The sequence below is a fragment of the Heterocephalus glaber genome, unplaced genomic scaffold, assembly GCF_053883595.1.
Source record: "Heterocephalus glaber isolate CG9 unplaced genomic scaffold, H.glaber_assembly_v1.0 deba00001293, whole genome shotgun sequence".
Lineage (NCBI taxonomy): Eukaryota > Metazoa > Chordata > Mammalia > Rodentia > Bathyergidae > Heterocephalus > Heterocephalus glaber.
This window is the reverse complement of record NW_028258243.1, coordinates 181,207-209,094: the sequence shown is the minus strand read 5'-3', so window position 1 is coordinate 209,094 and position 27,888 is coordinate 181,207. Positions and strand designations below refer to the sequence as shown.

At 42.8% G+C, this 27,888-nt stretch overlaps 1 protein-coding gene across 2 annotated transcripts; it reads right to left on the bottom strand.

Annotated features, from left to right (window-relative positions):
- LOC147828115 (ral-GDS-related protein-like) lies at nt 1-5,696 on the bottom strand. Of its 2 annotated transcripts, XR_015451241.1 has the most exons (4): nt 4,240-5,696; nt 3,948-4,102; nt 2,880-3,103; nt 1-981 (listed from the first exon to the last, which is right to left on the bottom strand). XR_015451241.1 is itself a non-coding variant. In XM_087211131.1 (3 exons), exons 1-3 carry the CDS (start codon nt 4,307-4,309, stop codon nt 2,987-2,989), a joined length of 342 nt encoding a protein of 113 aa, XP_087067257.1. In that variant the 5' UTR covers nt 4,310-5,696; the 3' UTR covers nt 2,514-2,986. The 2 variants fall into 2 exon arrangements, 1 of the variants encoding a protein (XP_087067257.1); XM_087211131.1 differs by lacking the exon at nt 1-981 and having other exon boundaries at nt 2,514-3,103.
- Between the last annotated feature and the right edge of the window lie 22,192 nt (nt 5,697-27,888).

The window sequence follows — 27,888 nt, the reverse complement described above, 5'->3', positions numbered from 1 at the left end:
GTCCATAAGAGAAAAATGAATTATGGGAGACACTACTAAAAAAATCACTTTAAAATTTATTCCAGTTGAAAAGGATGCATATGCTGCTGTTGGGATGGGAGAGCCCAATGCCTGTTGTGCCTACGAGGAAGAAAAGGAGCAAGCTAAAGTGGGCTGACTAAGGCTGAAGAACCTCTGCTAGGACCCTTGCCATGGCTGAAGAGAAAGGCTGAGGCAACGGATGGACACGGGTATGAATGGCCAAAGACTTTTGCCATGGAGACGACCGGGTCCTGAGCAGACAGCAAGCAATATTGTCAGTGTCTTGAGATCAGCAAAGCAGCAGAGGTCTTGGGGCAGAAGGACTGCAGCTTGCAGACTAAGACAGCCCTACGCACCAGTGAGGTCACAATGGGCCGCCCTTGCTAGCTGGGGAAGAAATCCCACGAGGACAGGACGTGACTGGGCGCTGTGTGGTGGCTGAGCAGCAGGGGAGTCAGGCCCTCCCAGAGACCGATCGAGCCTTCCTAGAGCTCGTGGAAGGCTCAGGACCCCACGGGTCTTGCCAGGTCAGGAGCTCTAGTGTGGCTCAGGTGGGCCCACACCCTCAGGCCGAGGTGGGCACAGGTGCGGCCGGGAAGCTGCCGGGGCCTTGTGGAGAGCGTCGGACACAGGCAGAGCCACTCCTGCACCCACACAACGTACTGTTTTTGACCACACACCTGGGGCAGGGGCCTAGACCCGTCCAGGACTCACCGGGGGCTGCCCCACCGCGTCTCCAGAACCTCCCCAAGAGCCAAGGTTGGACCTGCCCCCGAGAGGTGTCACTCACGTGCCGTGCAGGTGTCAAGGGCAGGACCTCGAGGGGAGTGACTTGGTCACCGAGACACGCTTACGGGGCGCACACAAGTTAACCGAGGAGAGGTTTATCTCGGCTCGCACTTGGGAGAGGTTTCAGTCCCTAGTCAGCAGCTCAAAGGCAGCGCGGCATGGCGGAGGGGCCTGGCAGACAGAAAGCAGAGTCCAGGGAGCAGAGGCAGCGAGATGAAGGCTCCCAGGCCCTGAACCAGGCGATTTCTCTCAGCCCAGATCCCACCTCCTGTCAACCCAGGTGTACCACGCCCATGAGGCAATCACCTCCCAGAGGCGGCTTGTGAGTGCGTGAGGCTGTGCGGACAGGTAGCTCTAAACTGTCCCCAAGGGAGAGGGATGGGAGGGCGACTTGGGGGGCAGGAGGAGGGGCACCCATCCCTGCAGGTCAGCTTCCCAAGCTGGAGCTCTCTCCTCCCGGGACCAGAGCAGGCGGGGCGTGCAGTGACACCGAGCGGCCACCGGAGGGCAGCAGAGCCCTGTGCTGAGATCACGCGCTGAGGTTGCCAGGGGCCCCAGCTCTGCCAGGATTGTATGAGGATGCCTAGCATAAAGAGAATATGTTCGTATATTCGTGCTTATTTCTACCACCTTATTCTGTCTTCCTCTCTGTCTTGCTTCCTCTAAGTAGGCTGGAAGCTTTTCGTTATTTCTTCAGAAGTAATTCACCTCACTGTTTCTTTTTCAGAGAGAGAGAGAGAGAGAGAGAGAGAGAGAGAGAGAGAGAGAGAGAGAGAGAGAGAGAGAGAAAGTGTTTAGGTCTTGCTCAGTGTCCGAGATCTGAGATTGCTGGGAAGCACCACCACACCTGACTTTTCCTTTTGTCTTGCAGTTAGGAGTGATGTATCTGGTCTCTGGATTTTCCGTAGTGACCTTAGATATCACACCCTGAACTTTTGCTTGTTAAATTTAGGTCTTTAAATTTCTTGATTAACTTTTGTTTGGAAGAGGCTTAGTTTCCAGGAAAACTGAGAGAATGCTGGCCTGGTACAGCTCAGAGCGAGGGCGGGGACCTAGGCTCCCCAGAGGGCAGAGCATCTCCAACAAGCACTCCTTACTCCTCTGCCTAGGAGGACCCTGCCCTTTCCCGGTTATCTGATGGTTTGTTCCCGGGGCCACAGTGACGCCCCGCCGCCCGGGATCATTGCCCTGAGGGCTCCGCTGGGCGCCTGAGCTGAGCTCCGCAGTGGCACAGGGGGGTCTCAAGTGAGCTGTTCGCCCGGCCTGGCGCGCTGCCTCCCTGTGGCCCGGGGCCTTCCGCGTCCTGCGACAGGCGCTTCCTTCCTTCTCCCGGAGGCCTCTCAGGGACACCGGTGGCTGCGCTGAGCTGACAGGGAGAGTGAATTCTGGGCCGCGCTGGTCCCAGCTTCCTCCCTTCCTGTTCGCCCGCGCTCTGAGCCGCTCTCCTGGCTTCCACACGGTCCTCTGCGTGGCAGTGTCCCCGCTGTCCTGGTCCGGGAGGAGGCCTGTAGGGGGGCCGCCTCTGCTGGGCTTCTGCGCCCCGGAAGCTCCTCGCTCCCCTGGGTGCCGAAGGGCAGAGCACGCGGCGAGCCCGCGCGGTGACCTTGGCCCCTGAGGTGCTGGGTCCCAGGCCCTGCGGGTGGTTCCAGCCCGGCCTGGCCGGTCCCCAGGAAGCACCGGGTCCTGCCTGCAGAGGAGCCCCTTTCCGCCTCGCGGCCACGCGAGTGTGGGCACCGGCGAGCCCGGAGCTGGGGCTAGTTTAGTGCATGGTGATAGGTATGGGTCTAGTTTGAATCTTTGGCAGGTTGAAATCCAGTTGTTCCAGCACCAATTATTAAATAGGCTATCTTTCAGGGAGGAGGATTTTAGTGAAACTCAAAGAAGCTTAGATCACATGACAGCACCCTCCGCACCACATGACCTATGAGTCGAGGTCAGGGTCCCCATGACAAGGAGGCACTAGGGATCATGGAACATCTTAGAAAAGAGCCTACAGTCCCAAGAGCTGACTGACGGAGGAAAAGAGGCAGATTGGAGATGTCCAGAGGAAATTGCCAGCACCCTCTTACCACTTAGCTTGGCCACCCGGATCCAGTGCTCCACCACCCTGGCCCTGTCTCCAGCCCTCGTGCTGGGACCCCCAAAGCAGGAGGTGATCGTGCAGTTGGCCACGTGATTAAAATGTGTGGTAGTGGCCCCGAACGGTGGGCGCCAGAGGTTCTTTGCCCTTTTTGTTTCTCTGGGTCCAGATGGAGCCCAGGCAGTCCCAGGGCCCCACATTCTTGAACAGCTCCTGTGGAGGAAGACAGCATCACACGGGCAGAACCCACCCCAGATAGTCGATGGCTTCAGCCATCCACAGGCAGGTGGCCGTGGCCTGAGCTGGAGATCAGGAAGCTGCAGCTATGGACAGAGACTTCTGCAAATAGCTGGTTTTCCTCCACTGCCCACTAGTGATGTCCAACTCATGACCTAGGACCTAGCACTGACGTGAAAATCAGTGGCATTGTCCCCGTGCCCATCCTCCCAAACCTCCAGCACGAGCAGACATCTGAGTCCCGCTCATTCTGAGGTACTGTCTTCTTTCCAACCTCACCTGCCCTCTGCTCCTTTGCCCAGGTCAGTGGCACATTTCCTGGGACAGCTATGACTGGGGGCTCTGTGTGGGTGTCTGCTGTAGAACCCACGAATCTCAAATGCCTACAAAGTGATGAGGCTGGCCAGGTCTCCTGGGATGATGGCAAGGTGACACAGGCTCCTGCCTGCACCTCGGTGCACACCCTCCTCCGCCAGTTGGTCTGACTCCCCGCCCTGTTTCCCAATTGTCCAATCGCAGTTGACATCACAGTCACTGTGTGAAGCGGGCATGGGAGTGCCCTGTCTCTACTGTCGACCTCCACCCAAGGAGAGGAGTGGCTTGGGGCTGAGACACAAGTATAGGTGATGCAGTTGGTAGAAGAAGGAACTTTGATCTGGTAAACTGGGAATGTCAGGACTGAGGAGATCAGTGCGAGAAGGATGGGTGTCCCCCGCCGTCCCCCGCCCCACCCCACCCCACCCCACAGAGCTCAGCTGCTCACCGCACCCATCAAGGTCAGCTGCTATGCCAGCAGCTTGCGAGAGAATTCTAAGAGCACCTTCTGCAAGGACCTGTCCTTGTCAGCGGCAGCAGAGAGGCAGGAGTGCTGTGGAGCTGGCTTCTGCTTCTCTCCTGTCTCCAGAGGAGGCTCTCCCTCTGGGGCTGGCTCCGGCTGCAGAGCAGGCCCATGGTGTTCTGGTCGTGGAGCCGGAGCTAGGAGGAGGAAAGCTCAGCAGTGTCAGTCCCTTGCCAGTTCCCTGCGGAGCCTAGAAAAGACATCCTGGCCATTTGGGGGATTCCAATGCCCAACCAAAAGCCATGAAAGCCTTCCGGACTGCTGTGGCCCTCACCATCTGTGTCGGCCTCGTGGGGCTCTAGATATTCCACCTGAGCAAGGGGACGGCACAAGGGAGGCTCCATGTCTGCTCCAGGTGAGTTCACTTGCAAGCCGGCCCTTTTGATCTTGATTTGGGGAATGTCCGGTGGATGGTGCCATTCGGACCAGGTTTCCAAAATGGGAGAGGTGGCGCTGGGGAGAGACGAGTGAGCAGCAGAGTCAGAGGCCCGGGCTTTTCTTCCACCCTGCCTCTCTGAGACAGCGTCGTGTCTTGTGTGGTCCTCTGTGCCTCGGTGTAGAGGAAAGCTGACCCCACCCCAAGCCCTCTGTGACTGTCCTAGCCTTGGCTGACTTTGTTCCACTAGGCTAATGCTAACATGGGTTTCCACCTAACACTGATGATCAGGAGACAGATTCAGAATTATGCCCAGCTTAGATATAAAAGAATGTTATATGTTTGTCTTGTTAGCAGAACAAAATCAAATGGCCTGGGTCCATAAATAAGCTGTGTGGAAGTGATTTATGAAGAAAGTATATATGTTTCCTTGTTGGTTTCAAGTTTGTTATAAAAGGTTTACAGGAATAGAGGTTTCATTCCTTCTGATTTTAATTCTATAAGACATCTCTGGTAGTTGACTTACAAAAAGTTTTAAATAGTCTTATTTATAATTATAAACCTAAAATTATAAAGAGATTATAATTCCTTTGGCTAAGTATATTTGCTTGCAGCCTAGTTTTAGAAACTGTCTTATATCTTTGTTTTTTGTCCAATCGTACATCTCTGTTGTTTATAGATAAAGGTTATTAAGTTCAAGGCATGCTCCCCTTGGTGAACAAAGGAGCAGCCGCATGGAAATATTTTCCAGTCTTTGTTCACTAGGGGGACCTCAACAGTTTTTGTCTTACAACAGACTGACCCGATATTTTTCATAGCCTTATAAAAGACTTACAGGAATAAATATTATTAAATATATTATTATACTGTTTATATCAATTGTCGTCAAAGGGATAAATTCTAAATATGTTATTATTGTGTGCTTACACTGGTCATTTTCAAAGGACTAAATATCCTATAAAAAACAACCATAACAAGGTTTTATTTTTTCTAGTGTACTAAATGTACTTGTACTTTCTGACTGTACAGGTTTTCTAATATTTGTTTATGATAATAGGCTCTTTTCGGTTCAGGTATTTGCCTTTCCTTACACTCTAGCTATTTATGATAACAGATACATATATGGGCTATTTTCTTTAGATGGTATCCTATCAAAAGATTATTTATTTATTTGTTTGTTTTTTAAAGATAATAATTTAGGTAAATCTTTTGGTGTTTTAAAAAAGTGAGTACGTTTAACAATGGCTATTTTATATCAAGATGGACATTTAAATGTGATACAAAGGTAAAGTCATCATAATTGTCATGTTAAAATATTATTTGTGGCTCTTTTTCTGTTAATATTCTACAGGAATTCAACTACTGAAAAACAACAATGACTGATAACAGTAACAGTTCTCTATATTTTAAATTCCAAAATGCTTGCTATTCCAGTAAAACTATAATAGTTAAGTTCATTATTCTTGTTACGATGCTAACGCTATTGACCTTCTCTTCTGGATGTTCAATAACTAAAGTTTGGAGACCAGAACTAAAAGGTAACTGGGCTATGAGGACAGCCAATATTTTGTCCCTGGCCCTTCAAGGTCAACAAAGTTCCAGGACATGAGGGAACCTTCTCTACAGGGTCCTACATCTTTGGTAAGTCACTCAACCTCCTAAACTGGGAGATTGCTGGACATCAGCAGACAATATACTGTGTGCCAAAGGAGGGTCACCAAGAAAAAAATCTCCAATGTTTTCACTGAAAGCAACTTGGTCAAGCAAGGCCATGACCCATCCAGACGGCTGACATGGACAGAGGAGCAGAGAGGCACTATGCATGGTTCCAAAGTAATGGCCTGGGGAGACTTAGCTGACCTTGATAACAAGAGGTCCATATTGATTGACATAGGTCTTGCTTTAACTTGGTCTTAAACACCCAGCAGAAAAAATAACCAAAAGAGGTATAAAACAATGACATAATAATAAAGCTAGACTTCAGAAAAATTAAGACATAGCCCACCCATTAAAATCTTTTGCTTCACTCATGACACAGCCATTTCAAAAAGACAAAAATTTGGGTACTAAATGGAAGCAAAAATCATTAATTAGGTACAAGTGTGTACAGATTCTTTTCAAAAAAATTAAAAGAAGTTCTTTACGGATACCCAATCCTAGAAACCACTGGTCTCCAGATCTCTCCTTTTAGATAAGTGTTTTTCTGATTCTGTGATAACTAATTAACTGTTGTGTAGGGATCAAAAAAAACAAAAAACCCCCAAAAACCATAAAGTATGATTATTGGGAAAAAAATCACCTGCTTGTCAGCCACAGTCAGGATAAGTTGTATACCAAGCAGCTACAGGATTTATTCCTTTTAAAATAATGTACATCCTTGTTCTCTCTTTATGATGGCACTTCTCATTGTGCTCATATTTCCTGGATACCTACCCTACCCGTGTCTAAAAAGATCAAGCCTTTTATGTTACACTTGATTGCCTCAAGTTGGCCAGGGTCCTTGTGGAGGTTATCAGTTCTCTTTATTTTTAAATATATCTAGGAGGCTTCCAAAAACTGAGAGATACAGGAATCAAACTGTCCTGGCCTTGAATTTAAAGGAGAAGTCAGGTTCATAGTAACACTACACTCATCGATAGGATGGCGTCCAAAAGACATTTGCTCAGTTACATACACCTTTTATATTCCAAACAAAGGATTATACAGATTATATAAATTGTGTTTATCACTTTTCCACTCATTCTCTAAGAGCAAGGACACGACACTCTTACTTCTATAACAAATGGGCCCCTAAACATCCAGCTGTCTCTGTAAAATCTATGTAAATAATAAATAAAAAATTACAGGTCAAATGAAAAAAATTAAAACTCAATGGGCCAGATAGATATGCACCCCAAGGTACTAATCAATGGCGGGGTACATTTGGTTCCTGGAGCTCATGGCTTGCCTGGCTATTACTACTCTTGGGACCCCTCAGTATTATCTGTTTAATTCTCTGTTTTGGACTGTGCCTGGTTTGCTGTTTTCAAAATTTCTTGCAGGAACCATTGAGGGCACTCACCAGCCAGACCGTCACAGAGTTCATCATAGCAGGGTACCAGCCAGTACGGCAAAAGGAAGAGGTCCCCGCTTGCCACCGGCCTCATGAGATCCAGGGCTAGCCCCAATCTTTGCCCCGGTCACCAGGAAGTAACTCCACAAGAAGAGACCTTCGCCCAACTATCATACAACAAAAGCCTGGAATGATAGGTCTCCCACCACCTCAGCAGCTATTATGTATCATAGCTGCCCTCTTCCTATGGTGCCTTGCCCCCTCCCCTGTGTGATGTCATGCCAAGATGGTTGCTCCTACCAAAGAATAAACCCTTCTTCGCCAGCACGCCCCTGTTCCCGCCTGGAAATTAACCTAATACTCACCTTCTACAACCTAGTGACATCACTGATTCCTCCATTCCCTAGTAACTACCTCTCTCAACACCACCCGAGTCTCTATAAAAGACTCTCCCTGCCCGGGAAATACTGCTTTTGTCTCTCTTTGGTTCAGAGACAGCCCGGCAGATCTAGTCCCCTAATAAACGCTTGCCATGGCATGGTCTGGTATTCGTCTTCCGCCCTTTTACCTCACACCATCTTAATTGTATATAAATCTAAAACTCGTAATATATACAAGCTGTACTATGAGTTGTTGTTTTTTGGTTTTGCTTTTGGTACCAGGAACTGAACACAGGACTTTGGGCTTGTGAGGCAGGCATGGTGCCGCTGGGCTAAATCCCCGGCCCCTCAAGCTCTGTTATGTACATGTAGCCACTCCTCAAATGATTGTGAACTGCACAATAAAAAGAAGCAACAATGTAAACTGCAGGCCTGCTTTCTAACACCGAATCTCCCACCCTCAGCCATAATAGAAGCCTAAATATACTCCACAACCTCAACTAAATCCCAACAAAAACCGCAACCCAAAGTGCACCTTGCCCCTTGGTCCTAAGCCACTTCCTCACCCTAACTGTAGCGAAACTTTGAGGATGCAACCTCACTTCCTTGGTATTAGAACCCAGCGAAACTGGGTGCCCTTCTGAAGCTGTCTCCCGTCCTGACCCCTTGGAGGGAGACAGAGAAGAGGGGAGGACGAGCTGTTGCCATTTTCCCGCTTTCTGAAGGTCTAACGACAGAAAGGACCGCAATCCGAGCCTTTTCCGACCTTGGCTCGGCTCTGGCCGCAGAGGTTTCCAGCTAATGTTCAGGAGGAACCCACATGTGAGAGAGGCAGCCCAGTGCCCACCCTGGACGTCAGCGCCAGCTGTGACCTCTCATGGGCAGTGCTTCCCCTCGCGCTCAGGGTATGTAAGGGCCCTGCTTGGACAGGGGCAGGCTGTGAGGTGTCAGAGCTCTGTCCCGCCGCCCCACCACCCCGCAGCCCCCACTTCATGGCTGGAGGTACAGCAAACATGGCGGCCTGCTAGGGTACAGATTGTTTTGGACTAACTTGGCTTGGAGCCCAGCCCCGAGCGCTCAGGTGCACAGAGTTTTGTGCCTGCCTCGCTCAGAAAGGATCATCAGTGTGAAGTGGAAACCCATGTTAGCATTAGCCTAGTGGGACAAAGTCAGCCAAGGCTAGGACAGTCACAGAGGGCTTGGGGTGGGGTCAGCTTTCCTCTACACCGAGGCACAGAGGACCACACAAGACACGACGCTGTCTCAGAGAGGCAGGGTGGAAGAAAAGCCCGGGCCTCTGACTCTGCTGCTCACTCGTCTCTCCCCAGCGCCACCTCTCCCATTTTGGAAACCTGGTCCGAATGGCACCATCCACCGGACATTCCCCAAATCAAGATCAAAAGGGCCGGCTTGCAAGTGAACTCACCTGGAGCAGACATGGAGCCTCCCTTGTGCCGTCCCCTTGCTCAGGTGGAATATCTAGAGCCCCACGAGGCCGACACAGATGGTGAGGGCCACAGCAGTCCGGAAGGCTTTCATGGCTTTTGGTTGGGCATTGGAATCCCCCAAATGGCCAGGATGTCTTTTCTAGGCTCCGCAGGGAACTGGCGAGGGACTGACACTGCTGAGCTTTCCTCCTCCTAGCTCCGGCTCCACGACCAGAACACCATGGGCCTGCTCTGCAGCCGGAGCCAGCCCCAGAGGGAGAGCCTCCTCTGGAGACAGGAGAGAAGCAGAAGCCAGCTCCACAGCACTCCTGCCTCTCTGCTGCCGCTGACAAGGACAGGTCCTTGCAGAAGGTGCTCTTAGAATTCTCTCGCAAGCTGCTGGCAGAGCACCTGACCTTGATGGATGCAAACCCTCTCCAATAATGAGGTCCTAAATTTGCTTTCAGTGTTAGTCATACAGTTAAGGGCCAAATATTAACAACATTGGTGGAGGAACAAAGCAAAGTCACAAAAGCCAGAGATTCTTCATCTGTGGAACCAAAATACCTATGTCCAAATCCTGGCTCGGGATTGCATCGTTTAGGGTTGCCACATAAAATATAGGATACTCAGTTAAATTTGAATTTCACAAAACAAATTTTTAACAGAAATATGTATCAAATCTGCATATGGCATATGTTTATGAATATAATCTCTATATGAGATAAATTTATATATTCAAATTTCAGAAAACCAGGTTTCCTGTGTTTTGATTTGCTGAGCCTGGCAGTCATACTTTCTCGTTTGTGTCATCTAGGGAAGGTTTCACAAATTCTTTGTATTCTTCATAGAATGGTTGCCATAGTCATTTTTATTGTTCAAGAAATATGATATCTGGTCAGCTTCCCTCTAGAAAGAAGAGAACAGTACTTTTGCCCCCTTCTTAAGTGAACATAAGCCTGTGGTTTGCTGAGCTAAGGAAGTGTGAAAAGGCATATGTCACTTTTGGGTGGAAGAGTTCCCTTTGCCCACCAGATCCAAGAACCCCATGAGTGTTAGGAAGACGGTTCCACCTGTGCTTTAAAATGCTGCAGGGTGAGAGTTTGTTAACTACAGTGTAACTTAGCCCATCCTGGCTGACAACCATTTTAAAGACTGCAGGAGCTAATTGTCACCAAGTGTTTGTAGCTTGTGTGCTACCTAGAGGGCACTGCACGAGTATTTATTAGATTAAGAGTCTGCAACACTGAATGGTACTAAAAAGGCATTGAGAAGGGCCTTCCTTGCTATCTACATAAGTCAACACAGGTTTCAGTAGCAAAATACCACAGATGTAGTTATGAAAGCAACAGATATTTATTGTTTTCAGTTCCAGGAGCCAGAAGCCTGATACCAGGGCCCCAAGCACTGTGGGGTTCTGGTGAAGACTCTCCCCAGCTTTCGGTGGCTACTTTCTTGCTGTGTGTCCACATGATCCTTCTGTGCCTGTGTCACATATAAAGGAAAGGAGGGTTATGGCCCCTCTCCCTCTTCTGTTAAGGCCACTGATACTATTGATTAGTACTATGCTACTATGAGCTCGTATAACCTTAACTTCCTAAAAAGCTCTTTCTCCAAACACATAAATGTTGAGAACTAGGGCTTCAACATATGCATCTTAAAGGAACACAACTTAGTCCATAGCACACATACATTTTGGTTATAAACATTTATTGTTCAGTTTTCCTTCTCCAGAACCTAAGCAATCAAATTTACCTTTTTCCACTGTGCTTGGTAATAAACTCATGAATGCAGAAACATTTAGCTCAGGTATTTTCTTTAATCACTAGACAGAATTTTTATGTCTAAAACACTCCTGATATGAACCCATTCAAATTGCAGCATAGGTTATAAGAGAGCAGAAGACTGTATTGCAGATGACTGGGGCTAAGCAGTCTGGAGAAGTCAGCCATGTGCACAATAATTCAGCAAGGGCAGAGAAACTGAATCCAGGGGGGAAATCATGGGAAGTTAATGAGAATCAGATGCAGTGCAATTTGGATCACAGTGCATATTCTGATCTCTGGGCACAGGGAATTACATCTATAAACAGCCCAGACTTGATTTTATGTAGCACTTTCATCCCCTCAAAGAATCCCAAAAGCATCGCAAAAGCACACTCTTGTTACTGGGAGCTCAGTGTTGTGGAAGTCAAACTGGGAAAATGCGTTTTCATAATTCAGACTCAGAACCTTTATTTGAGCCCATGCCAACCATGTGGGCTAGCTTGATGGCGATACAAGGTGATCCTTTTCTGATATGAAAAATATGCTTTTTCCTCCTTGTTGACAAAAACATGCTCATAAAAGAAATCCAAATGTCCTTTAAAGAAGCTTTCAAACTTTGACCATGAACCACTGTAAAAGAGCAAAACAAAACAAACTAGCACATATCAGGGTCACTACATCAATAACTATATATGTGTGTGCATTTATATTTTGTATACAACAGAAACAAAACTTTACAAAATATTACCCTTATTATATGTGGTGTATTCTGAAGTTATAATTCTGCACTGTTATTTCTAAAAAGCTGATCACTACTTAATAATTGTTCATCTTACAATTCATTTTTTGCCATATTTTCTCAAATTCATTTCATTAAAGGACGGTGAGAAGGAGTGGCACACCCCACAACCATGGCACTCAAAGTATACCACAGCATATGGCCCTGAGATGGTCACTTCATCTGCTTACGTAACAAATCTGGGATTCTGCTATTTCTAACTTGCTGAGATTTTAATGTATGGCCCCTGAATATAGATAATGCAAAAGCCATCTCTTTGCCTTGCTGACCCCATCTTCATGTGATGAGGTTGTTTCAGAATTACTTTTTTTTTTGTACTGGGGATCCAACTTGGGTCCTTGCGCTTATGTAGCAGGTGGTGAAACCACTGAGCTAAATCCCTGGCCCTCAGAACTCCTTAAGAGTCAGGGGTCCAAGATGGGGAAAATATTTTCATCCAGCACTAAACATAGCTTTGGGTGGCCTCTATATCAATCAGCACTTTTTGATTGCATGTGACAATACCCCTGTTATGGCTTGTTAAATGTTCCCCCAAAACTTCATGCGGATAAGGTGGGGCTTTCTTTTCCAGGGGTGGCTGAGTCTGGAATGTGTGATGTTAGGAATAAGGGTATGTGATTACTAAACCCTACACATGAGTGAGGGATTGGTTTGGCACTGCCCTAATCCCAGTAGTCTGGATGGTATATAAGGGGCAGAAAGATGCTATTAAGGTCCCCTTGTTGTTTTTGCTGTGTTCCACTGCCATGAACTGTCGCCCCCTGCCACCCTACCTTGGAGCCAGTCGATTATGGACTGGAATATCTACAAACTGTGAGCTAAATAAAACCTTTGGCCTTTAACTATGGGTGTTGAATATTTTTGTCTTAGCAATGAGAGAAAAATAACTAACACACCCCCTTAACCAAACACATAACAGGTCAAAGGCTTAATGATCCAGGGACAATATAGGATTCTAGTGGCCAAGATGATGCCATGGGAACCTGTTGTCCTGTATCTCTAGATCCCACTGTCCTCTGTGTTGGCTTTATTCTCTACTATTATAGACAGGATTCCTCCTTGCAGCCAGAGAAAGTGTTCATCTGCAGCTCTAGACTTAATTCTTTCAGCCTAACAAGCTCAGTCTTTGCTGACTATTCCAGCAAATGTCTGGAGCCTCTTATTTTTCCAGACAGTCACATGCCTGTTTCTGAACCACTTAGGGTGACCAGGGATATGCCTTGTTCTAATTGTGCAAGTCTGGGTCATTGGCCTTCTCCTAGGGCATAGTGATGGAATCAGACCAAGCAAACCACATTAACCTGAGAATGATATTATTGCACAAAGGAAATGTCAAGGAACCATTTGCAAAAGTAACTTTGCAAAAGAATTAAATTGATGACAAAAAAGATGCCCACTACCAACTTCAGACTAGGTATACCACGAAATCCCTACCTCTCATTCAATCTTAACTCACTTATCATTGAGAGAAATCCTGACATTTTCTGTTTTCAAAGTTGTGACAAGGGATTCTACTAGCTTTCAAATGGAAAACTCAATGTGCCATGAACTTCTGGTTGTATGCATAAGAAATGAAAAGTCTTTTAGGGACCTTTTAGAAATCATCTCCCTAACTTGACACCCATAGTTTTAATGTTGAAATTGCATTCAAGATTGCCTTGTAACCTACAGCTGCCTTTGCAAACAAAGTTTAAATAAATAGGTCACCTTGGATTAACTAATGTATTGTGTGCTCGACTGACAGGCTGCACTGCTGAAGTCATGAATGCTTGCTCTATCTTGGACATAACATCAGACTAAGAGAGAAAACACATACAAAATAACTTGAACAAAATCTGATGAAAAGGGAGAAAGAATATTGGAGAAATATGGCATGGGTATGATTATGTTTCTGCATTTTACTGAACACCATTTGTCTTCTGGGAAGCTACCCAAACAGAGATACAATGTTGCAAATATTATTGCCACTCATGTGAGGTGGTTAACTGGCCCCAACACCGAAAAAGACAAGATATAAAAAGTAGTTACAGACACTTTCATTTGGCACATCCCCCTTTTTTTTTTTTTTTACCAGATATCAGGGCCAGAATTCTGGTTTTTGTTTTGTCTTTCTAGCTTTGTCTTGTTTTTAATTAGTTTGGGGGTTCAAAAAGTAATTTCTCATCACATATTTCAACTCAAACTGGGAAAAGGCAACTTTGCTATGATGTAGATATATTTATGACCTTCAAGAAAGTGGAAGATTTCCTTTGATAAAACTATTCTGACTATTCAGGTTTTGGCTACAAAACATAATTCTTTCTTTATGGGTGTCACAGGTGAAACAAAAGAACCAGTGTTTTTCCCACTGCCAAAAATATTTCTCCTTCCCTTCTCCTTGACTCTTTCTTTTCTCAGTCTTCAAATCTTGGCTTAAATGTTAGGTCATACTTTCTTTAAAAGAAAAGTAAACAGAGTTACAATACAATCTAGCAAATCCATTTCAAGGTATTTATGCCAAGAGAAATGAAAACCTATGTCCATACAAAATCTTGTACATGAAAATGCATAACAAAATTATTCATGATAACCAAAAAGTGGGAACTGCTCAGATGTATCAACAGGTTAATGAATAAGAAAAATGTGATATGGCTATATAATAGAATACTATTTAGGCATAAAAAAGGAAAGAAGTGCTAACACATGCTATAACATGGATGAATCTAAAAACTGATGGAAAAGTTCACATGTTGCATGATTCCATTTTTATGAAATGTAGAGAAGAAGGAACTAGAGACAGAAGGTAGATTACTGGTTGCATATGACTGGAGTGAGATTAATGGTAAAGGGTCATGTAGATTCTTATTGGGGTGACAAGAATGTTGTAAAATTGGATTATAATAATAGTTGGACAACACGGTCAATTTAATAAAAATTATGGAATAAGTATAATAGTAAGATCAGGCTTTTCTTAAACCCCTTGCTAGACTTTCCCCATGTTAAAAAGCTTCATCTTTGGGCCGGGGATTTAGCTCAGTGGTGCCGTTGCCTGCCTCACAAGCACAAAGTCCTGAGTTAGATCCCTAGTAAAAAAAAAAAAAAAGACTCAAAACACACTCTAAACTACTTGGAGCTGGTCTTACACTGGGCTGGATTATAGTTCCAGCTGTACCATTTACCAGTATGGTCTTGGATAGATCAACCGATCTCCTTAAGTCCTTAATATTTCAGGGAACTGGAGCATTTGTATTAAATTATTTGTCACTAGTCTTAAAATATTGTATATGCTTGTGTTCTTTCTGCTGAACTGGCCATGCTTTCAGAGCCTACTTCTTCATCTCGCAGCTTTTGCAATGTCACAGTGCAGGTCTCTGTCACGGAGCAAGGCTGCCTGGGCTTGGGCCCACTCCTCAGTCATATGACTGTGGTAAATTATTTATCCACACTATTTCACCACTGAGAATTAGAGTTTGTGTGTGATATTAAGGCTTCTGTGAAATTAAATAAAATACTACACACATGGTAATATAGATGCATTACTTAGTACCATACCTGGCTCGTGCAGGTGCTAAAGTAGGTGTTAGCTATTATCTGTATACCCCATATCTAGGCAGACACACAATAATGTACATTTGCCCAGAAGTGTATGTGTTCTCTTTAACATGCCTCCCCAACTCCCGCATTTGTGACACTCCTCAATAGCAAATGCTCACCCCGGGCTCCATCCCTGTAACTATACACATACGCACAAAGAAGTTGAGCAAAGTTTACAACATGATAACAGCATGAACAACCTTGTTTTGCTTCTGTCAACAGATCCTTTAAGTCTTTACATCCGCTTCTCATGGATGTATGTTGTCATGTAGTAACAACTTAAAAGTGTTTCATACTCATGTTTATTCCATTAATTTATCAACTCATTGAGTCATTATTTAATCTCTATTAGCTGAACACCAACAGCTATGGCACAGGGATGGCTTGAGTATGTCCCCCATGGGTTCGAATGTTGGGGGCTTCTCCTTAGGAGAGCAGTGTTGAAAAGTGGTGTGAAACCTTTAAGAGGTAGGGCCTAGCAGGAAGCAATTAGGTCACGGGGGCACAGCCCTCCAAAGGGGCAGAGGTGATTCTTGAGGGACTCTGATTAGTTCTCAGAAGAGAACTGTCATAAAAGGGGCCAGACTGAAATGTCCTCCTCTGGCTTTCTCTCTCGCTGTCTGATCTCCTCACATACACTCTAACTATGATGTGATCCACTTGAGGTCCTCATTGCAGCTGAGCCAATACCCTTAACCTCCGGAACTTTGAGCTAAATAAACTTTTTAAAAATTCTTTTATTGGTACATTTTAGGTATACAATACATTTACATTTATCATTGGGTGTTTGTACCTGTGCATGATGAATCTTGGTTCTTATTTTTTCCCCATTACCTGTGCACCCTTCACCCCCTCCACCCTTCCCTATTTACATAGATTTCGGTTCCATTGTTTTTTCTTTTCTCCCGGGAGGTCACCATATTGATGCCAAACTTAGTGCAGACACCCGATCGGCATAGCACACTGCAGCCCAGAACTCCTGGACTCAAGCCATCCTCCCACCTCAGCCTCCCAAGTAGCTGGGACTACAGGCATGCACCACCACGCCCAGCATGTTTTTTCTTTTCTCATAATTTTTCCTTTCTCTTCTTCCCTTTCCCCTTCACCTCCAAACACCCCTACACCTTTGGACCTTTTTCTATTTCAAATTATCAATTGTTCATTTTAATCATTTTAATCCTTATTTACACTTTCAGTTTCTCACACTAGAGAAACTATTCGGTATTTATACATGTGTGTCCTATTTATTTCACTTAAGAGTATGGCCTCAATATGCATCCATTTAGCTATAAATGTCTGTAGTTTCTCATTCTTTATTGCTGAGTTAGGGTTAGGGTAAAAAACACATCTTTATCCAGTCTCCAGTTGATGGGCACTTGGGCTGTTTCTAAGCTTTCACTATTACAAACTGTGCCGCTATAAACATGGGTGCACATATATCACTGTGGTAAGATTCTTTGAATTATTTGGGGAAGATCCCCAGCAGGGGAATAGCTGGGTCGAATGGGACCTCCAGTCCTAGTTCTTTGAGGTATCTCCATACTGATTTCCACAGTGGTTGCACCAGTCTACACTCCCACTGGCAGTAGAGAAGAGTTCCTTTCTCCCCACAGCCCCAGCAGCATTTGTTATTGGTTGATTTCTTGATAGCAGCCACTCTTTCTGGGGTGAGGTGGAATCTCGGTGTTGTTTTCATCTGCATCTCTCGAATGACCAGTGATGTTGAACATTTTTTCATATATTTGTTTGCTCCTTTCACTTCTTTGTCTGAGAAATGTCTGTTCATTTCAGATGCCCATTTTTGAATTGGGTCTTTGAATTTGGGGGGTCTGATTTTTTCAGTTCTTTATATATTCTAGATAGTAGTCCTTTGTCTAAGGTACAGTTGCTGAAAAACTTTTCCCACATTGTAGGTTGTCTCTTGGCTCTGTTAGTGGTTTCTCTTGCAGTGCAGAAGCTTTTTAATGAGATGAAATCCCAGTTGTTGATTCTTTCTGCTAGTTCCCATGCCTGAGGTTTTATTCATAAAATCTTTACCTATACCAATATCTTCAAGAGTTCTACCTAACTTATCTTCCAGCAAATTTAGTGTTTCTGTCCTAATATTTAAATCTTTAATCCACTTCGATCTTAATTTAGTGCATGATGATAGGCATGGGTCAAGTTTTAATCTTTGGCAGATTGAAATCCAGTTTTTCCAATACCATTTACTAAATAGGCTATCTTTCCTCCAATGAGGATGGTTGGCTCCTTTGTCAAAGATGAGGTGGCTGAGCATATCTGTAGTCATTTCTGCATCTTCTAATCTATTCCACTGATCCTCAGATCTGTTTCTTTGCCAATACCATGCTGTTTTTATCACAGTAGCTTTGTAGTATAGTTTCAAGTTGGAGATTGTAATACCCCCCAGCCATATCTCTGTTGCCTAAAGTTTCTTTTGCTATTCTAGGTCTCTTCTGGTTCCAAATGAATTTTTGGATTGTTTTCTCTAGTTCTGTGAAGTATATTGTTTGAATTTCAATCAGCATTGCATTAAATCTATATAATAGTTTTGGAAGTATGGCCACTTTCACTATACTGGTTCTTTCTAACCAGGAGCAAGGGATGTCTTTCCATTTTTTTATATACTCCTTGATCTCCATTTTCAGAGTGCTGAAGTTTTCAGTGTAGAGGTCTTTTGTTTCCTTTGTTAGGTTGATTCCCAGATATTTCATTTTTTGGATGCTATTGTAAAAGGAATTGTTTCCCGAATTTCTCTCTCAGTGATTCTGCTATTTGTGTATAAGAAGGCTATTGTTTTCTGAGTGTTGACTTTACATCCAGCTACTGTACTGAATCTGTCAATTAGGTCTAGAGGTCTTTTGGCCGAGTTTTTTGGGTCTTCTATGTAAAGTATCATATCATCAGCAAATAATGACAGTTTAACTTCTTCCTTCCTATCTTTATTCATTTTATTTCTTTCTCTTTTCTAATTGCTGTGGCTAATGGTTCCAGAACTATATTGAACAGGAGTGATGACAGTGGGCATCCTTGTCTTGTTCTTGGTTTTAGCATGAAAGTTTTCAGTTTTTGACCATGTAGTATGATATTGGCTGTTGGTTTTTCATAGATAGCCTTAATCAGGTTGAGATAAAGACCTTCTCTTCCAATTTTATGTAGGGTCTTTATCATGAATGGGTGTTGGATTTTGTCAAATGCTTTTTCTGCATCTATTGAGATGATCATGTGGTTTTTGTCCTTGGCTCTGTTAACATAGTGTATTACATTTATTGATTTACGAACATTGAACCATCCTTGCATCCCTGGAATAAATCCGACTTGGCCAGGGTGTATGATCTTCTTGATGACCCTCTGTATTCTGTTTGACAGTATCTTGTTGAGGATTTTTGCATCTATGTTCATTAGGGAGATTGGCCTGTAGTTCTCTTTTTGGGTTGGGTCTTTCCCTGGTTTTGGAATCAAAGCAACACTTTCTTCCAGGAATGAATTTGGAAGCCTTGCTTCTCATTTGATTTCCTTGATGAGTTTAAAGAGTAATGGTGATAGTTCTTTTTTAAATATCTTGTAGAATTCATCAGTGAAGCCATCAGGACCTGGGCTTTTCTTTGTTGGTAAATTTTGTATTACATTTTCAATTTCACTCATTGTTATTGGGGTGTTTAGAATTTCTATATCTTCTTCATTTAATTTTGGCAATTCATATGTATCTAGGAATCTGTCCATTTCTTCTGTGTTTTCCATTTTATTAGAGTACAGGTTCTCAAAGTAGGTACTGATGATCCTCTGGATTTCTGCTGGGTCTGTTGTGACCACCTTTTTCATTCTTAATTGCATGTATTTGTGCCTTTTCTTTCCTTTTTTTGATAAGGTTGGCTAAAGGCTTATTGATTTTATTTATTCTTTCAAAAAACCAACTCTTTGATTCATTATTTTTTGTACTGTTCTCTTAGTCTCCATTGCATTGATTTCTGCTTTGATCTTTATAATTTCCTTTCTTGTATGAGCTTTGGGTTTGTAATGCTCTTCTTTTTCTAGTGGCTTGAGGTTCTGCATTAGGTTATTTATCTGAGTTCTCTCTGATTTCCTAGTATGGGCATTCACTGCTGTGAATTTCCCACGTAGAACTGCTTTCATTGTGTCCCATAGATTCCTGTATGTTGTACTGGCATTATCATTTACTTGTAGAAACTGTCTAATTTCTACTTTAATTTCCTCTGTGACTGACCCATTGGCTGTTCAGGAGGGTGTTATTCAATTTCCACATGTTTGTGGGAGTTTTGTAGTTTCTTATGTTATTGACCTTCAATTTTATTGCACTATGGTCTGATAATATTCAGGGGGTAAGTTCAATTCTTTTACATTGACTTAGACATGTCCTATGAGCTAGCATGTGGTCTATTTTGGAGAATGACACCTGTGCAGCTGAAAAGTATGTGTATTCTGATTTTGTGGGGTGGAACACTCTCTAAACATCTATTAAGTCCATTTGTTCAATAGCTTGGTTCAGTTCTGGAATTTCCTTGTTAATTTTTTGTCTAGATGATCAGTCTATTTGTGATAGTGGGGTATTGAGGTCCCCCACTACAATTGTATTAGTGCTTATTTGGTTTTTCATGTCCATTAATATTTGTTTTGTATAGTTGGGGGCATTTGTATTTGGTGCATATATATTTGGGATTGTCATCTCTTCCTCTTGGATTTTCCCTTCACAAGGATATAGTGATCATCTTTGTCTCTCTTAATTAGTTTTGGTTTGAAATCTACTTTGTCTTCAAATAAGATTGCTACCCCTGCTTTCTTCTGGGTTCCTGTGGCGTGGAGAACTTTTTTCCATCCTTTAACTTTCAATCTGAGTTTCTTTTTGAGTTAGGTGTGTTTCTTGTATACAGCATATTGTTGCATTTTCCTTTTTAATCCATTCTGCCAGTCTATTTCTTTTGATTGGTGAATTGAGGCCATTAACATTGATGGTTATAATTGATAAATATTGACTCATCCTTGTCATGATGTTTTGCTGTTGTTGGCTCTTTCATTTCTTATTTTTGCCCCTTTCCCTTTAGTTTCTTACCTTGCCTGGTGGCTTCCCTCTGTTGGGCCTCATGGAGTTGTGACCTTGTCTTTTTCTAGGATATTGCTTAGAATTGTTTGGAATGCTGGTTTGGTGCTCCTGAAATTTCTCAGATGTTCTTTTTCATGGAAGGATCTAATTTCCCCATCAATTTTGAAAGATAATTTTGCAGGATACAACAGTCTAGGTTAGAAGTTATTTTTTTTTAGGTTTTGAAATACTTCACTCCAGGCTCTCCTTGATTTGAGGGTTTGTGTTGAGAAGTCTGCTGTGATTCTGATGGGTTTTCTTTTGTAGGTGATTTGTTTCTTTTCTCTAACTGCCTGTAGGATTTTGTTCTTCTGTTGGGTTTCTGGGATCTTGGTTATTATATGTCTAGGTCTAGATTTTTTTTGATCATGGCTTGTTGAAGTTCTATATGCCTCATTATCTGTATGTCCAATTCTCCATCTCTGTCTGGGAAGCTTTCTACTATTACTTCTGTGAACAGTTTTTTATGTCAATTGTACTTTCTCTTGTTTTTTCATGGACTCCTATCAGTCTTATGTTATTCTTCTTTGCATCATCTAGCAGCTGCTGGGTTGATTTCTTGTGGTCTCTTAATATTTTGAAGAGATCTCTGTTTTCATGGTCCTTAACCACAATCTTGTCTTCTATATCTGATATTCTATCTTCAGATTCCCTTAATCTGCTCTGCATGCTTGCAATGGAGGTTTTAATCTCCTGAATATCTGTTTGAATCTGTTTCATGGGTTCCATTTCTTTCTTATGTTGGGTGATCATGGTTTCCATTTCTTTCTTATGCTGGGCATTCATGGCTTCCAGCATGTTTCTGAGCTCATCTATTTTTTTTTATCTGTTTCTGTTCTAGAGCCTCTAATCATGCCTTTCATTCACTAACCATCTCTGTAGTTATCTGGGAAATTATTCTGCCTTGAATTTTTCTAGAGTCTCACTCATCTGTTTTGTTACTTCCTGTGGTATCAGTTCAGGGTGTCCAGGTGGTTGATTATATCACACTTTTCAACTTCATTTCTCCCAGAATTTGCCTTTTGTGGGGTGGAAGTCTGAGTTTTTGCCTTACTTAAATGTCTTCTCATTTTTGTTTTTGGTACTGTCCTTGGTTTAGTTCCTGGGTTGATACTTTGAAGTTGTTTATTCTAAGTGTCTTTGTTGATGTATTTAGAACACTTATGGAATGGTTGCTTCTCAGAGGTGTCTTCCAGATATAGCTGGTCTTTAGGTTTTGAATCTCTAATGGCTCTGAGGTTGTCTCCTTTTCAGTATACCAGGAAGAACAACTGATTATATCAATCACAACACCTTAGCCCAAGTGATACAATCAGCAACACAATAGCATCGAGTACCTCTTAGAAAATGACAATTTGTGGTAGTTATTAATCTATCACCTTTAACTGTGTGAATTAAATCACAATCAAGGACCAACCCAACATATGTTTATAGTGAATAAACTCTTCAATATGGCAACTTTACCCTTTGGGATGGGGAGTTAGAAGGAGTTGGGGAGGGAGGATTAGGTAAGTACAAGGATAGGAGAAAGTTAGCATGAGGCCAGAGGGCACAGGCAAGAGGAGGAAAAAGAAGAAAAGAAAGATAAAGAAGAAATATGAATTAGGGTTCGGAACAGGAACACAAAGGGAGATGAAGAACAATGTGGAACAGCAAAGGAGTGATGCAGAAAAAGAGAGAAAGAAAAGGAAAAGAAAGAAAAAAGAGAAAAATAAAAATTTTAAAAGAGTAGCAAAGAAAAAAATTTAAAATAAGAGTAAAAAAAAGTGATAATTTTGAAAATAACAAATAAAAGATAAAAATTAAGGGCCTCCTTTGGGGTAAGTCTCTGCTGTCACAACAGACACTGTGGGCAGCAGTGTGCAATTAGAAGTCAATGATCTCAGTAAACCAGTCACAGACCCATGAGATTCAGGCAGATTTCTGGCTGCGAGTCTCAAGTTGAGCTCCCTGTCCTCCTGCAGGGTTGAACTCTGCAAGGTTCCACTACAGGTTCCAGCTGCCCTTCCCCTGAAGATAGTCCAGGTTCCAATGTGAGGTGATGATCCCTCTAACTTACCAAGTACAGTGGTCTGGTGTGCCTTTATTGCAAAGATTCTCTTCACTTTTCCAGTGGGCTTCAGTTTTCATCAAGGAGCCTGAGAGAGGCCCTCTCTCTGTTGTTCACTTCTGTAGCTCAGAACAATGGCCTTTATGTCCCCTTGTGCCTCTGTAGTGTGGATCCAAGTAGCTGTACAGCCAAGAGGGTGGGGGGGCTGTTGTTTCAGGTGCCTATGCAGCCACGCTGGAGGCTGGTGGGCAATCCTGGGGGTCCTCACTGGCTCTGTCTCCTGGTCAAAAGTGGGCAGAGAGAGCCGGACTGAGCAGGGTGCACTCAGCCCATGCCTGCTCTGCCCACATGCATGGCCAAGCTCAAACTTCTTTTCTTTATAATGTACATAACCTTGGGTATTTTGTGATAGTAGCAGAAAATGGACTGATACATCAACTGTGTGCCAAACAATATCCTACATTCTGGGGACTAAATATAGAATAGTACTTGATATCTGTCCTCAAAAAGTGTACAGTTACAGTCAAAGGTTCCTAAACCTCACTGGCCATCATACTAACCCAGATAGAACAGTAAGGTGACGGTGTTGTATGGAGAAGGAAGATTTCAGCATCTCCTCCCCGACCCATAACCTTCATCCACCTCATTTACTACTTCTAATTTTAAAACAGTGTTTTAAAATTAATATACGAATAAAAATGTCTTTAGGATATTTTGTTCTTTTCATTGGTCTATAACATGTAATCGATGCAAAAGCAGCATGCTTGCTGTACAAATGCAGTTGTAAGGTAAATTCTCAGTCCTCAAAGCATACTCCTATCCTGAAGCATAGTTTCTTCTATAGAGAAATTTTGGAGCTGTTACCATGCTGTAATTTTTATTTGTCCATTAAATTTTTGTGTATGTGTGTAGTTACCGAAATTGAACCCAGGACCTTCACACTGAGTTAGATCCATAGCCCTTTTTATCTTTTATTTTATTTTGTTTTTATTTTATATTTGGCACCCGGGATCAAACTCAGGAACTTGCACTTGTGAGGCAGGTGCCAGAACCACTGAGCTAAATCCCTGGCCCCTTTATCTTTTACTTTGAGGGGGAATGTCTGCGATCTTCCTGTTTCAGCCTCCCAAGTAGCTGGGATTATACTGCACCTAGCTTATTCATTAACTTGTTTAAATCATTATGGTGCTGAATTTATAAAATATAGACTACAACCTCCAGTGAGTTCATAATATGTTATAAAACTACAGTAATCCAAACACCCAAGAACACACAATGGAGAAAGAATAGTTATTTTAAAAAGTGATGTTGAGAAAACTGACTATCCATATCGAGAAGAATAAAGATGGAACTTTTTCTCACACCTTATACAACAATCAACTTAAAAAGAATTACATTTAAATATAAGACCTAAAATTATAAAACTGTTATAAGAAAACAGAGCAAAAGCTGAATGACATTGACTTGGGCAGACATTTCTGAGCTATGAACCCAAAAGCACAAAAAATGAAAAAAAAATAAACAAGTAAGATTGCATCAAGCTGGGCACAGAGGCTCACACCTGTAATCAAGTTGGGCACAGAGGCTCACACCTGTCATCCCAGCTACTTGGGAGGTGAGGCAGGAGGATTGCATGTTTGAGTCCAGCCTGGGCACCTTAGCAAAACCCTGTCTCAAAATTTTAAAAAATTTACATAAACTAAGAATGCATCTCAGTGCAAGGTCCTGTGATCAATCCTCAGTATGAAAAAAAGATCACATTAAACCAAAAAGCTTTTGCACAGCAAAGGAAGCAAGAGAGTACAGAGACAATCAACAAATTGGAAGAAACTATTTGCAAATCGCACATTAGATAAGGCGTTCATATCCCAAATACATATTTTAAACTCTAATTACTCAATAATGAGCGGTTTTTAAAATGGAAAATTTAAAAAGAGATTTAAAAATGAAAAAAGATTCTGATGGAAATTTTCAAAAGAAGACATACAGACATTCAATAGGCATGTGAAAAATGTACTCAACATCAATCATCACCAGGAAAATGGAAATTAAGATCATGGTGGGCTGGGGATTTAGCTCAGGGGTTTCACCACCTGCTGCGCAAGCGCAAGGACCCAAGTTTGATCCCCGGTACCAAAAAACAAAAACAAAAACAAAAAGTAAACAGAGCTATCATATGATCCAGAACGCCCACGTCTGGGTCTATACCCAAAGGAACTGAAGTCAGTATGACAAAAGATGCCCACACTCTCATGCTCACTGCAGCACTAGTCACAAGAGCCAATGTCTGGAATCAACCTAAGTGCCCATCAATGGTTGAATGAATGTATGTTAAAATGTGGTATTTATATCCAATGGAGTACTAATTAACCTTTAAAAAGCAAAAAATCTTGTCATTTGCAAAAGCATGGACCGACCTAGAGGATATCATATAAAGTAAAATAACCCAGACACATAGAGACAAATACTATAAATCTAACCTATATGTGGAATGTGTAAAATTCAAATTCAGGGAAGTAGAGAGAAGAACTTGGTGGGGATTTGGCATGAATGGGGTACAAACTTATAATTACTATAAATAGTAAGAATATTGCACAGCAAGGTGGGTATAGTTAATTACACTGTATATTTCAAAATAACTAAAAGATCTTAAGTGTTCTTACCCAAAGAAATGATCAAATTTTTAGGGGTCAGATATGCCAATGAGCCTTATTTGATCATTCTACAATGTATACATATATTGTATTTCACATTGTATCCCATAGATATATAGTTATTGTTAATTTTTTTAAATGTCCAGGTGTATAGTTCAGGCACCTGTTTTTTGTTTTGTTTTGTTTTGTTTTCGGTACCAGGGATCGAACTCAGGACCTTGTGCTTGCGAGGCTGGTGGGGTGCCGCTGAGCTAAATCCCACCCCTCACCTGTTTTTTGTTTTTGTTTTTCCTTTGCTTTGTTTTGTGGTACTAGTGACTGTACCCAGAGCCTTCCACTGAGCTACACCCTATTCCATTCTTATTGTTTACTTGAGTAGAGGCTTGCTAAGTCACCACACTGCCCAGCTTAAATTTGTGATCTTCCTGCCTGGGGCACCTGGTTTCTAATAGTCGCCCCAAGGAAGCAGCTTATGGATCTGCTGGAACCACTAGGGAGAGGGAAGATGCATTAAACCCAAAGCAAAGAGACCAGCTAGAGGATGAGAGCTGAGGAGAGCACAAACGGACCGGGTAGACAGAACAACAGCCCTCACACATACCTGGGTCCAGACCCTTTGAGCCCCTGCATGTTACCTTACTTGGCATAAATGACATTGCAGGTGTGCTTACGTTAAGGATTTTTTGATAGTGCTGGGGCTCACACCCACGGTCTTGCGCATATTAGGCAAGTGCTTTACTGCTGAGCTACAGCCCCAGCCAAAGAAAGGATATTGAGAAAAGGAGATTATTCTGGATTACCTGAATGGGCACTGAGTGCTATCATAATTGTCCTTGTATGAGAGAAGCAGAAGGAAATGTAACTGCAGAAGAGGAAGAAGCCCATATAAATGTGGAAACAGAAGAGAAGGGTGACGTGGTACAAGGAAGAACCACAAGCCAAAAAATGCAGGAAGCTTCTAGAAATAGAAAAGACAAAGAAATGGATTTTCCTTGGAGCCTCTAGAGGAATTAACCCTTCCAACACCTCAGTTTAAGTCCATAAAATTCATTTCATATTTCTGACCCCTGCAATTGTCAGAAGATAAATTTGTGTTGAGTAAAACTGTTAAGTTTGTGGTTATTTATTTTGGAGCAATAAGAAGCTAATTCAGAAAGAAAAATAAAAAAACTAATATGAAAATATGTAGTAGTGAAGCCATTAGGATTTATTAATTGATAGAATATACAAAATAAGAAAGACAGATTGGGCTGGGGATTTAGCTCAGTGGTTCTGCCACCTGCCTCAAAAGCACAAGGACCTGAGTTCGATCCCCTGTACCATAAAAAAAAGAAAAGAAAAGACAGATTGATATTAGGGAGAATCAAAAATGTGTCTAGATTGGACACATGGAGCCAGGAAAAGGAGGCAGAAAGGAACAGAAAGAGTTGCTTAGACAGTTGGTTGTGTGATGGGAATGTAATGGTGGCCAGCAGACACTTGAATATACAGGTCTGTGCTATTATTTGCAAATAAGATAAAATGAAATATTGTGTGTCAGGTGATTGTAAGAACTAAAGAAGATAATATATGTGGAAACCTGTCCTGGGAAAGTATCCAACAATTGTTGAGAAGAAAGAGATCCACTATGCTATAGCTCATGATCTGAGACTTTTAGCCAGGCAAGGCATGCTATGAAACTCTGCCTCTTACCCCTGAGCCTTCCCCATCCACCTATTTGACAGAATGCAAACTACTAACTGGACCTGTTATTAAAATGATCACTGATGCCAGCTAATGCTGAAATGGAATGTACATCCAGTCCCTGGTGAAAAGTGTCTTTATTAACAGAAGACACAGGCTCAGGCAGCTGGTCAATACCTCTTAATTGAATAAAGCCATATTAACTGAGACACAGGCTCAGCTAGAGCTTATCTTTTCTCTTTTTTAAAGATAAAGAGTTCAGAAAACAAAAGAAGAGTTTAACAAGATTTCCCAAGGGAACACTTAAACTACTTGGCAAAGCAAACTGCATTAATAACCTTCAAACATTTGAGAAGCACCGAGTTTGGTCCAAGTGATATGTGAACTAGAAACCATTTCTAATGCTACTGAACAAGCATTCAGGGCAGACAAAGGAATCCTTTTATTGCCTGTCCCCTATTTCCTAGAAATAATGGGACTCTTTCCTGTCAAATTTTTCATCTTTCCTACTTTCCCCTAATTCTTATTGGTTTTTCTCTAATGAGGAGTTGGAACTACTAGGGTTTGATGGATCTTTTCCTCCAGAGCTGCTCCTCTACCACCGGAGCTTGTCATAACAACCAAACTGCAGGGCTAGACCTCCACACCATACCTACCCTCATGTCCCTGTCACAGCCATCGCCAAGACCCGACCATCTCCACCCGCTCTTCTCTCCTTGTGTATTTGAAATTCTAGTCCTGGCTCCAGCCCCTATGGCCCTTCTGACAAATGTGAGGTCTGTCCAGAACAAAGGGAAGCGCCTGGAGGGCTTCTTTGGCACTTTAGTGATCACTCTGAGCCTCACTGTCCCACCTACAGTACCAGATAATGACAGTGCCTGCCTCTGCGGTCTGAGAGGAGGGTTAAGTAAGAGTAGACTGTTTCTCACCATGCTGGAAAATACCAACAACTCAATAACTGTCCAGTGCAGTTGTTATTATAGACATGGTCTGTCCACTGGTTAGCCAATTGGGCAGGACAATCTCACGCTAGTTATTATAAACACGTTTATTGAACAACACTCA